This window comes from Carassius carassius, chromosome 5 (assembly GCF_963082965.1).
Source record: "Carassius carassius chromosome 5, fCarCar2.1, whole genome shotgun sequence".
NCBI lineage: Eukaryota > Metazoa > Chordata > Actinopteri > Cypriniformes > Cyprinidae > Carassius > Carassius carassius.
The window spans coordinates 30113349-30128186 of NC_081759.1; the positions used below are offsets into that span (position 1 = coordinate 30113349).

The 14838-nt window shown below is 36.4% G+C and overlaps 1 protein-coding gene across 5 annotated transcripts in view; it reads left to right on the plus strand.

Annotated features, from left to right (window-relative positions):
* The window catches only part of LOC132141222 (rho guanine nucleotide exchange factor 28-like), a 58170-nt gene extending 43545 nt beyond the window's left edge, over positions 1-14625 (plus strand). For all 5 annotated transcript variants that reach the window (XM_059550546.1, XM_059550547.1, XM_059550549.1 and 2 more), the window contains 6 exons: positions 401-583; positions 1050-1288; positions 2568-2615; positions 5046-5561; positions 9653-9974; positions 13393-14625. In XM_059550546.1, coding sequence (XP_059406529.1) covers positions 401-583; positions 1050-1288; positions 2568-2615; positions 5046-5561; positions 9653-9974; positions 13393-13550 — 1466 coding nt within the window. In that variant the 3' untranslated portion in view covers positions 13551-14625. The remainder of the gene's footprint in view (positions 1-400; positions 584-1049; positions 1289-2567; positions 2616-5045; positions 5562-9652; positions 9975-13392) is intronic.
* Positions 14626-14838: the final 213 nt, after the last annotated feature.

Consider the following 14838-nt stretch of genomic DNA (forward strand, 5'->3'; position numbering starts at 1 on the left):
TTTATAATGTCTATAAATATCTATCCATTTGCACCCCCATTTATCTTTCATCTGCGGTGCAGGCCATTGCTGTGGATATGTAAGAAAATGACATTGATATAGTGATTGGCTAATGACACCTCAAGAATGCATACATTTCTAAGCCGTTACTAAAGTCTATTTGAAGAGCTCTTATAGCATGACTTGGACTTTTCAATGCATACACTGGCTGTATAATCAATTACTGTTAAAATATCTAATAATTCAATGAAATACTCAAGATTTGTATGTTGCTTTTATTACTTCATTAGAATACACAGTTGAATAGTGGTCAGTGAATGTTGTATTTTCTTAAATGATTTGTGTCAGCTAAAGAATAATTTTTTTTTTGAACATGACAACCATCCTCCTCCTTTCACAGAGTCTTTGTGTGGCCACGATAACCTCATCTGTGCCAATCTGGAGGAGAAGCTACACATCTACGCTGAGCTGTCAGTCATGGCAGGACGACGTGAGACAGGACCAGAGCCCAGACTGCTGGTACGGCCCAGCACTGAAGACATCCCTCAGGCCGGAGTACTGCTCAGTGCTGCTCTTAAAGAGGGTGAGAATCCACTGATAATAATAGTTGTTGTGTTGTATAATAATAAAAGCTAATTACCCACCAAAATCAGCATATTGGAATAATTTCTTCAGGACCATGGACGCTGAAAACTTGAGTAATGGGTGCTAAAAATTCAGCATTGCCATCACAGGCTTAATTTACATTTAAATATATTAAACCAGAAAACATTTACTTTAAATTGTAGTAATATTTCACTATTAGTTTTTACTGTATTTTTTATCTAATAAATGCAGCCTTGGTGAGCATAAGGGACTTTTAAACATTTTGGCTTAAACTTTTGAACGGTAGTGTACGCATATGGATATATTCACAATCACATATTTATAGACCCAACATGCTTCAAGAGGCACCTTTTACAGTACGTTTTAACAATGCAACGTTGTTTTGTACCGCAATACACATAACTGCATATATAGTTATCCTGCTGTCTCTATCTCCTCATTAGCGGAGAACCTGAAAGCAGCCCTCTCTTCTCACTGTGTTTCTACTGCCGCTGTCCCGTCTTGTCCAGAAGAGCAGTCCCAACCCGAGCCTTGCTCTCCTTCCTCCCCTCTGTCCCCTGAGAACCAGAGTCCACTGATGGACCCCGTCCAGAGGAATGAGGAAGAGGGGAGAGGAGAGGAAGGCTTAGAAACACAGGCCTTTAATCACAGCTCAGATGCTGACCACAATATACAACTAAAGGTAAACAGCACTTAAACATCCATTAACATAAACATATTATTATCTATGATTACTAATAGAAATATACTAATATGGGTAGGAAATATTTAATATTTTCCATTATAAGTGATTTAAATTGCAGCCTTACCAAAAAGGCTGTGTTCAGCATGAGAGATACAGTCGCCCTGCATGAATAATTCACACTCTTCTTCCACTATCACATCTCATTCTTTATGTTACTAAGTATTAATGAGCTTAAAATAAGAGTCCATTTCACTGCCTCAAGGGTCCCGTTTCATTAAATATAAAAGTGAAGAATTAGGCTTTCATTTTCTTGGATCTCTTTTCTGCTGTCGATGCCGTCTTGCAGTGCACTGCACAGTGTGTCATGCTGATAAGGTTTTTTGTGCTGCTGACATGAGCACAAGGTCATGAAAGGAGATTATAAATATTTAAAAAGGTATTTACATTTTATTTCTCCCAAACAAAGGTTTTTGTTAAATATTATTTCTTTTCAACGTTTATTTTGGGTTTTAAGATTTAGATCCTGTTCTACATGAGCAATAACAGACATAGTTGTGTGTCCACTAGGTGGAGCTGTAAACTTAATGTCCATATAGACGGGACATAAATCTTGCCTTAAGAGGGCAGACTTGTTTTGTGTTGAATTCACTTGAACATCAAGACATTGATATAACATTCTCTCTTATATAAAACAAATATTCAATCCAACACAACGTTTACTAACACAGAAAACTATGCAACTCGAGATACGGTGACTGTAGGGGTATAACAACCATTAACAGGCATTTTTTTCTCATCTTCTCACCTTGTGGGAAGTTATCAAAACTGGTGTCTTAATTTGTCCCCCCACATTACTCAAGCATCCTTGAGTGAACACTTTGCCTTGCTCATTTATAAACCTACTTGGCTGGAAGGAAGTTTTCTTTAACTCAGGTCACCGGCCTCTGCTTCCTGTGCTGCCTGTTGACTTTGTAATGAACCAAATGGTGTTTGAGTCAACAGATGCTGAAATTTTTTAATCATCCCTAGGAACCTGCTGAAGTACACATGGTGTTTGCAGTTTTGTCAAATTTGCTCCAGGAAGCAGATGTCTGACAAAAAAATGTAAATGAAATATCTGTTGTTTGTTTGCAATAGAACAGAACATATTGCTACTGTACACACAGCTATTCTGTTCTCTTTCCAGGATGAAGAGACATTTGTTGGAGTAGACTCCTAGTTTTGATTTAAAGGTCTTTACTTTGTTGCTCATAGTTTGTTTGTTGTCCTAATGTAGGTGAGTCAGAGTGTGCAGAGCTTGACTCAGCTGCTATACAGTCTACAGGTGAGCTCATGTCACACAACCACATACCAACTGAAAGAATAATTATAGTGGACAGGCCTTACATCAGGCACACATAAACACAAGACATGACTCACTTCAGGCTTTTATAAAAAATGCATTAAATTGAACATAAGTGACATATTTTCTTATATATATATATATATGAATACAGTTTTCACAGTCAGCTTTCTCTGAGCATGAATCTGAACCTGAGCGTAGTTGAGCCAAATTTTATATTCACTAAAACCTTTGTATTTGTTAGTACTTTTCAATTACATGTATTATTTTTTAACCAAAACAAATTCAAGTTTGAAACATTCCATGTTCTTTTTCAAAAACATACTTTTAAAAAAATGTCACTGCAGATATTCTATACTTAAGCTTATAACTTAAAAGTATGTAAAGCTCAATTATACAGTAATTTTAACATGTAAGCACAAGTCAACTTGCCATGCCAAACAATACCACAGGGAGACTGTGGTTATGCATATAAAGGACTGCATATAAACTACTATACGGGTCCATTCAGAATCACTAAACACACCAAAATACAAATGAAGAATGAAACCATTCTGAACTCAGCGATCTGAAGGCCCCTTGATTCCATCAGTGAATATTTCCTCTGTCAGAAACTGTTTGGAGCGTCTGATGCACATGTACATAAACACACCACTGATCCTCAGAAAGTTCTCTAAAACACGTGAGCTGTATTAAAGCAGAAATATGTTAAAGTGATCAGTGCGACAGCCAATCTTGGAAAGCAGGGAGGCCGATATAATTTATTTAAATTTTTTTTTTTAAAGAAATTTTAAATCATCTGACAATGGATTAAAACATGAATGTGTAAAATAAACATACATATACTTTAGATGACAAAGTATTTTTTTTCAAAAATAAATAAATATTTAATATCAATATAATTAAAAAGGAAAGAAACACTGTAACCGAAAGGGTACTCAGTATTCTGGGAAGTTTGTGTGCACTGGGAATAATATTTTTCAAATAAAGCCAGGGTAACACTCATTTTAAATTCAGCACACAGAGAAATGACATGAACATGACAGTGGGCAGATGCATAAAGAGCAGCATAATTTGAAATCACGAGTTTAAAGTTTAAAGCATTCAGTGCACATGGACCGACGGTCACTCAGACATCACGTGATCATGCTGAATAAAAATGCACACTTCACAAAATCAAGAGTTTGCAAGGTTTGTGAAATTAAATGTTCATTAGTCATTCAAAGATTTGTTTAAATAATATAAATGTGTAATTGCTTAATGCTGATTGCAAACAAGGTGTTATAATGTTTGCCTTTTATATTATTAATAATATAATAGCAATCGTTACTATATTTAACATATTAGTCATAACATTAGTGAATATATAAAAATTTAGTTTTAAGTTATCTCTCAACCCTCTGACCTAAAGCACGATCTACCAGCATTTCCTTTACGATCGACCTATTGGGCACCCCTGTTTAAAACCATGAAGGTGAGCCAATGGGTATCACTAGAAAGTGAAAGTAAAAGCGGAATAACGGAGTAATGATGAAGCTTTCAACATCGGACACCACATATTCTCTCAGAGACGATGAGATGAATATACTTCAACATATGCTGATAATGGTATATAGCTAATTGTTTTAATTTATTCCCTTAATATTTCTTCTGTGGCCCGTACATGTTAAAAAAAACAATTAAGAAGAAACGGATTTGGTGTTAAACAAGTTGTTTTTGAAAGTCACCGCTTTTAATTAACCTTATCAAATAACCTTATCTTTTGTTATCCTCGCAGCGCATTAGTTATGTGGTAATATTTGCAGGGCAAATTAATTGTCATTTTAATTTAATAGTAAAATTTAATTATAAAAGTAACTTCATAATAATAATAATAATAATAATGGGCCTAATAAAAATAAGAATGTAACAGGGCTACATTAATTTCGAAATGCCAAATCTTCTTAATATTGCCAATAATTGCTGTTTTGACTATATCTCTGGCTCTAGTTGATACAAGATCCTCGTCTTTAGATGCACCCCAGCATGGGGAGGTTATTGCGGGGCAGACAGCACGTTGCCCGTTTTGTCACTTGGGCTGCCTTGTTGAATGCAATGGTACTGAGAACATTTTTCATGCACTTTATGCTTATTTATTTTCCAAATGTAATAGGATTAGTCCAACAAATCGTTCGTTTGTAATGCGTACCGAACCGAAAGCCTCGTACAGCAACGGTTCTGTACAAATACGTGTATATTTACACCCCTACATAGGACTTGTGTAAGTTGAGACATATACTGTACCATTTAAAAGTTAAGAAAAGAAAGAAATAAAAACATGAACATTTTTGAAGACATGGGGATGAGTATATGATCAGGAAATTTTTCTGTAAGGGAACTAATTCTTTAAATACCCTTTCTTTTTGTAAATAGGCAGCAGTCACCATCCAAGACAGTTGCTATGAAGTCCAGAGGCTCCTCCTCCTCCTGTTATCAAGCCCCTCCCCTCATCCACACTCCCGCCCACTGCCTATCACTCGCAGCAACCAGACCCTGCAGGAGCAGGAGCGCCAGCGGGAGGCGGAGCGTCGGCGAGAGGAGCTGGCGGATGTAGCCCGTCTACGGGGCACACTGGTACGAGAGAGGCAGCAGTGGGAACGGGAGTGCCAGGTGCGCCAGCTTCAACAGTCTGAGCTGGAGGCATCACTGGAGCAGAGGGAGCTGGTGTGCCACCTAGAGGAGGGGAGGCTGCAGAGCGAGCGACAGGAGCTCGAAGAGCAGCTGCAGGAGTACCAGCAAAGCCTGGAGAGACTTCGAGAAGGCCAAAGGACTGTGGAAAAGGAGAAGGAGAAGCTGGATGCTCAGCGGAGTCTTCTTGAGAGTTTGAAGCAGGGCTACCAGCAGAACCTGCCAGCTATGGTCATACCATTGGATGGACACCAGACACAGGTGATGATTAGTGAGTGGATGGGAATGTGTGGGATTCAGTAGTGGTCTATGTGATGTGGAAATTAAAGCCACCATTCATTAACAGGGATGAATTTAGAAGCCACCAAACACTTCCATGTTTTCCCTATTTAAAGACAGTTACATGGCGATTTTATTTTGTGTCACCATACTTACTCGTGTAAATACTCATGTAACCGTCTTTAAATAGGGAAAACATGGAAGAGTTTGGTGGCTTCTAAATTCATCCCTGTTTGGATCTTAAGGAATGAATGGTGCTAAGCTAAACGCTAACATAGTGGTGCCGTGCGCTACAGCGATTAAGTGCACGCACTGAGACAGGAGAGCTACGTATCAACTCATCTAATTTGAGGGAAGAAAATAGTGACATATGGAAAAACAGTGGCGTTTTCCTTTAAGCTACCATTTTATATACTATGACACCTGGTCAAATGAGATTTAGCTCTGAAGGATAAAGGTTAGGATAATGATATACACCATAAATGTATGTTGCTACTGTTTTTTGTTCGCTTTTGGGATCACATAAGAGTGTTTTAATCTGGAAACATCAGTGTGTGACGTCAAGTTTAAAGGTGTAGTAGGACATCTTGGGAAATGCTAACTTTAGCCTGATAGCACTGAAAGTGTACGTGGCAACCTTCCTGCAAATCGTCCAATGCCATGCCCCTGAATGCATATAGGCACACAGACCAGACGACTAGATATAACATTACTACAATACATCATGTGTCATTCATCGGTGAGAAAACATTAAAGTACAGTTAGTAAAAGTTCTACAATACCAGAAAAGAAGATCAGGTTGGTGATGTTTGCCTGCCACTCACTCTGTGTATGTGAATGCGCTGATGACGTATCCTGTCGGTGCCAACAGGGATGCAGAGGTATGCAAATACATATGTTGACAGGTAGGTAGGAAAGTCAATCAAAACACTCGGGACGAGACTTTCAACCAGCATAACAAAAAATGTATCTGAAGACAATCACCTACTGCACCTTTTAAGCAGATTAGCAAGCAACAACAATCCAGTCAATTAATTATAGACAAAATCAAATCCCGCCCTACATTTTTTTCTTTGTTCGAGAAGCCTACCTCACAGTAGGGAAGAATTATTTTTTTTTTCAATTTCCGTTTCACACTGACTTTATCATTGCTCACACCTGCTCATCTTACATCGTAACAATGAAAGATCATTGTAGGTTTCTTTTTTGTTGATAACTGCTTAATACATAGATGACAGGTATCTTAATAATCATAAAATCATGTTACTTTCTTTACGTCTGTTGTGCTTTGGCACTTCTCTTATGAGCAAATGTATCTGGTGGTTTGAGGTTTACTTGTGTTTACCTGTGGAAATGCAAGGTGGAATGACAGAAACTTGAATTTTCCATTAAATTCAAACCGACAGCTCTGAAAATCATTCATTTTTGTAGACAGTAATAAATCAGGGTGGGACAAGAATATAATTTTGAAAAGATGTTTGTATTTACTGGCTGAATAGTAGTATTTTATTTATTTGAACTAAAACTGAAAGAAAAATTCATTTATTGTGATATTGTTTTAAAAACCAGCCAACCACTTGAATGGATCAAATTTATTTGCAGTCTATGGTTTTTTACAAACAACCTCTTATGAATTGATTAGTTAAGATTGCTCATTTATCTGTAAGGAGACAGTCCTCCTTTTTAGTTCTCCTTTTCCCTTTTCTGCCATGTTTTTTCATTTTGCATATTTATTTTTGGATTGGTCAGTTTATACATCAGAGAAGACTTTTGGCTGTCAGCCTTCTATGTTCTTGTACATTGATTTGAACTTGCTTAGACTTTTAACATTTACAAATACATATTTATGCATTTGAGTCATATACATTTGTCAGAGGTTGATTAAAGTAGTTTTATTAGTCTATTTAGAGTAATATGTGTGGAATCTAAGGCTGTCTTCCCTCCTGTGGTTGACTGCCACTAGTGGCACTAAGGGTGCTTTGGTTTTGCTCTTGGGACTTTGTAGTTTCTTCCTGTTTATTCATACGCGTGTATATGCATGTTCTTCATAGCTGTTTGTGTATGTTTGAAATATTCCTAAAAGCTATAGCTGTGAGCTGTGGATATGTCATAAAAGCCTTTGTGCACAGTGTGAGTCTGGAGACGCAGCTGTCTTCTAAACTGAAATATTTCTTTGCTCTTTCCTCATCCCTCCTTTACTCTTTTGCCAAAACACCCAGGTAGTGGTGTCAGAGGAAAGCTCTCCCAAATCCCCTCTCATCTGGCTTTGAAGATGGAACCAAACTGTCAGTTATGAATTCAAGGCAGGAGAATATATATATTTTCTGTTATTCTTGATCCCATTTGCTTTTTTTTGTCTTGTAATCCCCTTCTGTCTCATTTTGTTCTTTTTTCTTTCTGTTCCTTACATATTTTGCATTCTTGTCTCTATTTATGTCTTTCTCACTCTTTATCTCTCTTCTAAATTAAAATATTATATATACTAACATTCAAAATTAAGTTTGAATGTTATAGGCTACATTTATTTAATCAAAAACACAGTAAAAAAGTAACAGGAAATATTATTAGTATTAATGACAGAGCTGAATTTTTAGCACTCATGGCCTTTCAGAAATCATTCCAATATTCTGTTGTGCTGCTTAATATTTTTGTGAAAACCTTAATATGTATATGTTTTAGGATTCTTTGAGTAGAAAGCATTCTGACATTGAAATATTTTGTAACATTATACTTTTTTTTTTTTTACCTTCATGTTTGATCAGTTTAATACATCTTTGCTGAATCAAGTTAATTATTTCTTACACAAAAAAAACCTGTCTCTTCAGGTTGCTCTTATTGTTTCTAAGTGTGCATGTTTCTCTCTTTCTTTCTTTTTGTCTTTGGGGTGAACAGTGTTTTGGATTATTGGATTAAATTTAGTGACCATTCCTTACAAACATGCCTTGACAAATAAATAAGTCTACACCAGAAAACCCAAGCACAACAGAATTTATAAGGTCCAAAGCCAATGCTGTTGTTTTTTCAAATCAGGAAAAAAACATTTCTTTCCTTCGACTTCTTGTACACAGGGAGGATTCAGTTGCGGTCAAGCGTCTGTTTTTCACACACAGCTAAGCCTCTGATTCATTACCTGGGATAATGAGAGCAATTCATGGCTCATCAGTCTAAGGCCATGTGAGGCAGTCTTAGTTTTAGCCTCTTGTCTGTGTGCTAATAAACAAGCTAATGATTAATGGTAATTGAAAAGCCCCTACCAAGGCAAGATAATTAAAAAGCACTCAGTGTGCTTCGTTCTGCAGGTCAGGGAAGTGATATATCATTTTTTTGTGAAGTTTGATTAGAATGAGCAAAAAGAGGATGAGTGCAAGGGTGAGATGTAGGTCAATAGCGTCCATCTGAAGGCTAACTGCTCTGGAGTGTCTTCACTAGATATAAAACACAGCATTGGGGAGTAACTATACAACTATATTGGGGAGTATCACAATAAAAATACATTCAAATAGAGGTGTCTTTTGAAATCCAATAGCAATGTTGTCTTACCAATGTTGTATGTGAAAAACCATTTGTATCAGGATGCTTTAATTTACAGTGCTGTTTGGAGTCTGGTTGTAGCAACACTCTCCATTTAGATATTTCTTAAATACAGCAACAAACTGAGAGGTAAAATCTTTTCTAAAGCCTCTTATTGTTATTGCTATTGCTATTGCATGGATTCCCCCTCAGAATGGCATTCATGATACCACAACTTTAAATAGCTTGTGAGTGTGTATCCAACATCTAAGCATTGACCTTTTGGGGAATATATTTATGTGTCTGCCTTTAAGTTGCTCCCACACACATGAACCGCCTCAGGCCCAAGTTTTATATATGGTATTGTTTGTAGGGGCTGATTAGCACAGAACAGTGATTTTGAGCTTGGGTCAGTGATTCAGTCTGGGCTTTAATTCACATATGTAACCAACCAACTGAATAAATGAGGAAGTCTCAGGAAAATGGGTGAAGAGGTGGATATGATGTCTGATGGAAAAACAGCATCATGCTGTAGGCTCATGATGCACATGTCTGTCTTTCAGGATGCGGGTCAACATCACCTAAGTGGACAGGATGAGCGCGGATCTATTTTTGTGAATGAGGCAGCATTTATGTCTCCCTCCATGAACAACAGGCACATCCATCTTCAACATCATCCACACCGTCATCATCAGACTGTCCACCTGCACTCAGGATACTCGGATTCTCCCAGCGCTCAGAACAGTCTCAATTCACTCCTGGCACGATCCAACCACAGACAGAGCTCTGCTGGAGTATCCGATGCTCCTGCAGGGCATGAGAGCTGGACTGGAGGAACAATGTACTTGACCCCTCGGAGAAGTCCAACAGAGATCCCAAACAATGGTAATGTTTTTACTGCAATCACTAGTAACTGGGCAGAATGAGGAGTCTTATGTTGCAGTGTGAATAACTGTTTTGTTTTTTTTTCTTCATTTTTGGTGAACATTCCCCACCCCCTAAAATAAAAATATGAATTTATTTGATCAAAAGTAAGACATCAGAATATTGTTAAATATTATAACCCATTTAAGATAACTGTTTTCTGTATTAATGTTTTATAATGCAATTTTTTCCTGTGATGGCAAAGCTGAATTTTCAGCAGCTATTACTCATTCTAATATGCTGACTTGCTCAAGAAACATTTATTAATATTAACAATGTTTAAACATTTGTGCCGTTTAATATTTTGTGTAAAACATAATATATTTTGGTAACACTTTACTAAAGCCTATTTAGAACGCATTATAAAAGTTTATTAAGTATAATGCATTATAATTATAGAAATTATAAAGTGTGTTTTAATTACATTATATCTTGTAGGAAATTATAAACAAATTTGAAATGCATAGTGTAACAATGAATTGAAAATTATTATAATGAATTAACTGTGATAACAATTATTCATGAGATTGTAAAATGCATTTTAAAGTGCATTACAAGGCATTAAAACTATTTTATAAAGCATTACACATAAAGGCTTTAAGTAAAGTGTTACCTAGATTTTTAAATAATATTTTCCTAATATATTAAGTCTCAAACCAAAGGGTAAGATTATAACTAATGAAGTCTAGCACAATGTGAAAATAGCTACACATTACGTAACATTTAAGTAAAAAACGAGACTCAAAAAAGAAATGAATTACAAATGATTGGATGAGCTGGTTAAAATACCTGTTGTGACATTACAGTAATTGGCAACTGTAAACAACCATGTCATAAGTACAAGCGTCCATCTGCAGTACACTTTGTAATGTGTGCTACAGTTTTCTTTCACAGATATATACCTCAATATAAAATGTATTTCAGAATCTCTAATGATTGGCATATTTTTACCATTATATAGCTGCCTATAGTTAGCAACATGGCAGAAAGTCAGACTGGACTTGTTTGGCCCTTAACTATGCCATAGAAGCAAAAGAAAGATTTGATTTCATCACATCAACTTGTGAATCGTTGCTAAAACTTGCATTGCAACAGTGAAGGTTGATTTTCTCTCTTTGTGTTGTTAATCTGTGTTTAATAACAAAGATTCATCTTCACTCTATCACACACAGGTACAAACACACACAGATATACATCTGTCTCTGCGATCAATTACGCATTCTTTCTATTGACTGTGGGGTTGACAGTGCTGTGTGAATCAAGGGCCTCCAGCTACGGGAGACTGATTGGAACATTGATCTAAAAAATCTTTACCAAACTCATTACAGAGTGACCTGTCATCTTACAAGGGCGAGGAGGGGAGAGGAACAGAAACGTATTAATCTGTTTTTCACACACGAGCTGTCTGAGATGTCTGTTTAACAGTATGAATTGTCTCTCTCTCTCACACAAACACACTACATTTCATCTCTGTACCTTCTAAAGGTACTTGTTTAACATGCAAGTGAAATTCAAGTTTTCGCAGGTGAATATTACAGTAGATAACATCTTATTTACAGTATTATTTACTTGCTTTAAAGGCTGTAAACTGTGTGTGTATTGACCACCTCATTAATCCTCTTTCATTACTGACAGAGCATGCAAGGGTGCATGTTTAGCTAGATTAGTGTCCCACTTCCTAGCTAATCTTATCATTTATAGGGTCTTATTTAACATAAATATCCACAATGCACATTTACTACATTTGTTTATCTAGAATTCCCTGCTTTTTACAGGAAAACTCTATAACACTGCACTTAATGACTGGTTAGCATGTGCTAGAAGTTATGTTTCTGAACTGAATGCATTTATTTATTATTTAAACTTCATACTTGATCAAAAGTGACAGCAGAGACATTAATAATGTTACAAAAAATATATATCAAATAAATGTTGTTGTTCTTCTAAACTTTTTAATTTAGCAGAGAGACCAGAAAAGAAAATGTTTCAGTTTCATAAACATATTAAGCAGCACAACCTTTATCAACATTGATAATAATAATAAACCTTTCTCGAGAAGCACATTTCTTTCAAGAGACTTTTTTCAAAAACAATAATAAAATCCTGGGTTGTACTGGATCACCTCATCTGGGGGTTTTGATGGGGCGATCAAGAAATGAGCTAAAGTTCTGAAACAGATGACCCTGTTATTGACATGACACCTTAATTTAATTAAATCCTAAACCTCTATGGCCAAAAACAATTATGCTGATGACAAATGCACATGCTTAAACCAATAGCTGAACAAAGGAGAGTTTCAGTAGAGGTAAAACAGGTGAAGGCCATAATTAAATATATTTGTGTGTCCACAATGGTCATGAGTCACTCAGCAAACTGAAAGATCTCCTTACAGTCTACCATACCTGTTTGTTTTTTCAAGTAAATAAATATGAATGTTGCCTGTCCTATAAAATCCTTGATTGAAGTGCTGGTCAAATCAACAAGCATATAACTCTGCTTTGTTTCACTATTTATTCAGAGGTGAAGACCATGGCCTCACAGTAGTTAATGTTTGACCTTCACTATTCAACCAGTGCTCAGCTAACAACATTACCTCACATACACAAACATTCAGAATGGAGGTGGGTCATAGACCCTGTTGAGAAATGGGTAATTAAATGAGAGGGATCCATCAGTTTCTTTCACAACATCACATGAATGTTAATGACATGTGATAGCGCTTGAGCTGAGCCCCTTGTGTGGATTAGGCCTAGATGTTTTTTCTTCCCCTTTTACATGAATGTAGTACAGTGGCCCACTAGTCAAAAACACAACAAAATCAACACAATACAACGAAATTGCCACAACACAACGCATATGACTAATTTTGTTGTGCTGTGCTAATTTCATTGTGTTGTAGATTGTTTCCATTGTTTTTTGCTAATTTCGATGTGTTGCGGATTTTTCCATTATGTTGTGCTAATTTCGTTGTGTTGTGCATAACTGGGCCACCGTAATTTGGTAACATGAAAATGAACGAAATAACCATATTACTTTCTTTGGTCAAACACAAAAGGAGTTTCTGCTCTTCATACAATGAACATAGATGGTCTCAAAATGTTGACTGTTCCTCACACATACATTTGGACGATTATCAGTAAGTATCTTAAATCTCAAAAAGCTAGGACTTGGAATATAGCACAAAGAGACTTTTATGGTGCTTTTTTGTGGAGCTTTGAATCATAAAATATCATCCACCATCCAAAATCCACAGTTGTATGCAAAACATTCTGCTTTAGATCTCCTTTTGTTTCACTGAAGAAGGAAAATGATGGATCATGTAACTATGGTGACTATTGATGACAATGATGAATAGTAACATCCGATCTTGTCTTCACAGATGTGGGTCAGCTCGGCCATGTCCAAGAATCTTGGTCAGCAGGTGTAACAGGGGCGGGGCTTCATCAAGCCGACGACCCGCTCGTCAACCAGCCCTATATTACCATGGAGACAGAGAACAGAGATACTGATGGAGAGGAGAATATTGTGTATCTTTGAAATGAACAAACAATCTTTGGATTTGCAATTTGAGATTTGGACCAGGATCTGATCCCACTCCTTCTGTTGTTTTTTGATTCTTCCTTTAATCTTAGCAAACCTTCAGCCTTCTGTGACATTTTCCAGACTTCGTAGCACTTTCTTTGGTCCGTGTGTGAGATGGGGCTTGTCTGAGTGCTTTATAGCCTGGAGCCTTCAATGACAGAATCAGGTTATGCAGTTTCAGCACACGTTCAAGCACACACACAAAAGTCCCCGAATCACATTGCCACACAATGTATTTTTCCCTAACTGTCCATGTCAGTTTACATCAGGACACAAAAATACTGACCCTTTCTTTCAGGAGATGAACGATGACTTGGTTTATAAAAGCATTCACCAACTCTTACATGAGTCAGGGTTATGTGTGCATGTTAGGATAAGGAATCACATTGCCACCTTTCAGATTCAATCTCTCACATTTGAAAACTGGTTGACATGTCCATATGGAGGAGAATGTGTAATATGTGTCATGCTTTACTTTTCTGAAACTGTTCAGAAGCATTGGTGCTCAAGAACCATTGCCTATATGTCTAAAACTAGTCTCATCAGCGTTGGGATTACAAACTGGCATTCAAATATATTTCTTGATTCTTTTAGGTCGTAATGTTGCTGTATTGGCCTATAGGCTTTATTCATGCATTTTGCATATTGTCAGTTATATCAACTAGCGTAAATTCAGGCTTTCTGTTATTTCAGTCACAAAAAAAAGTCCCAATTAAAATTCAAGACATAATTGTCGACTGCAGTCCAGTACTAGGTGTGAATATTGTTTGTACTTGAGTTAAAGTGACAAGAATTCAGTGTGTGTTTGCTTTTTTAATTGCTATTCGTTCTATTGGAAAACACATTTCACTGCGCATAAGAACACTTGCTATTCGTTGTGTTTTGATTATTCCAATGCATAAACTTTATTTATTGTTAAAATTTGTAAGGAATCATTTTATGTACATAGAGCATGTTTTGTATAATTGTTGTATGTAGACAGGTGTATAAGGTGTATATGTAGTAAATGTTATACAGCAGCTTTTGTGTTTTTTCTTGATTTAAACTATTTTCATCCATTTTATTATCATTGTTATCTAATATTTACTTGTGTACATAACTGCTAGACAACAGCTTCAACTAGACATTTTCATGTCTAGTTCTTTATCATATCTCTACATTTGTGTCTATGCATTTTGAATGCAGGCAATTTTGATTTCATGTTGACAATTTGGAGATTTAGTCTTAGTCAAGTTACCCTTTA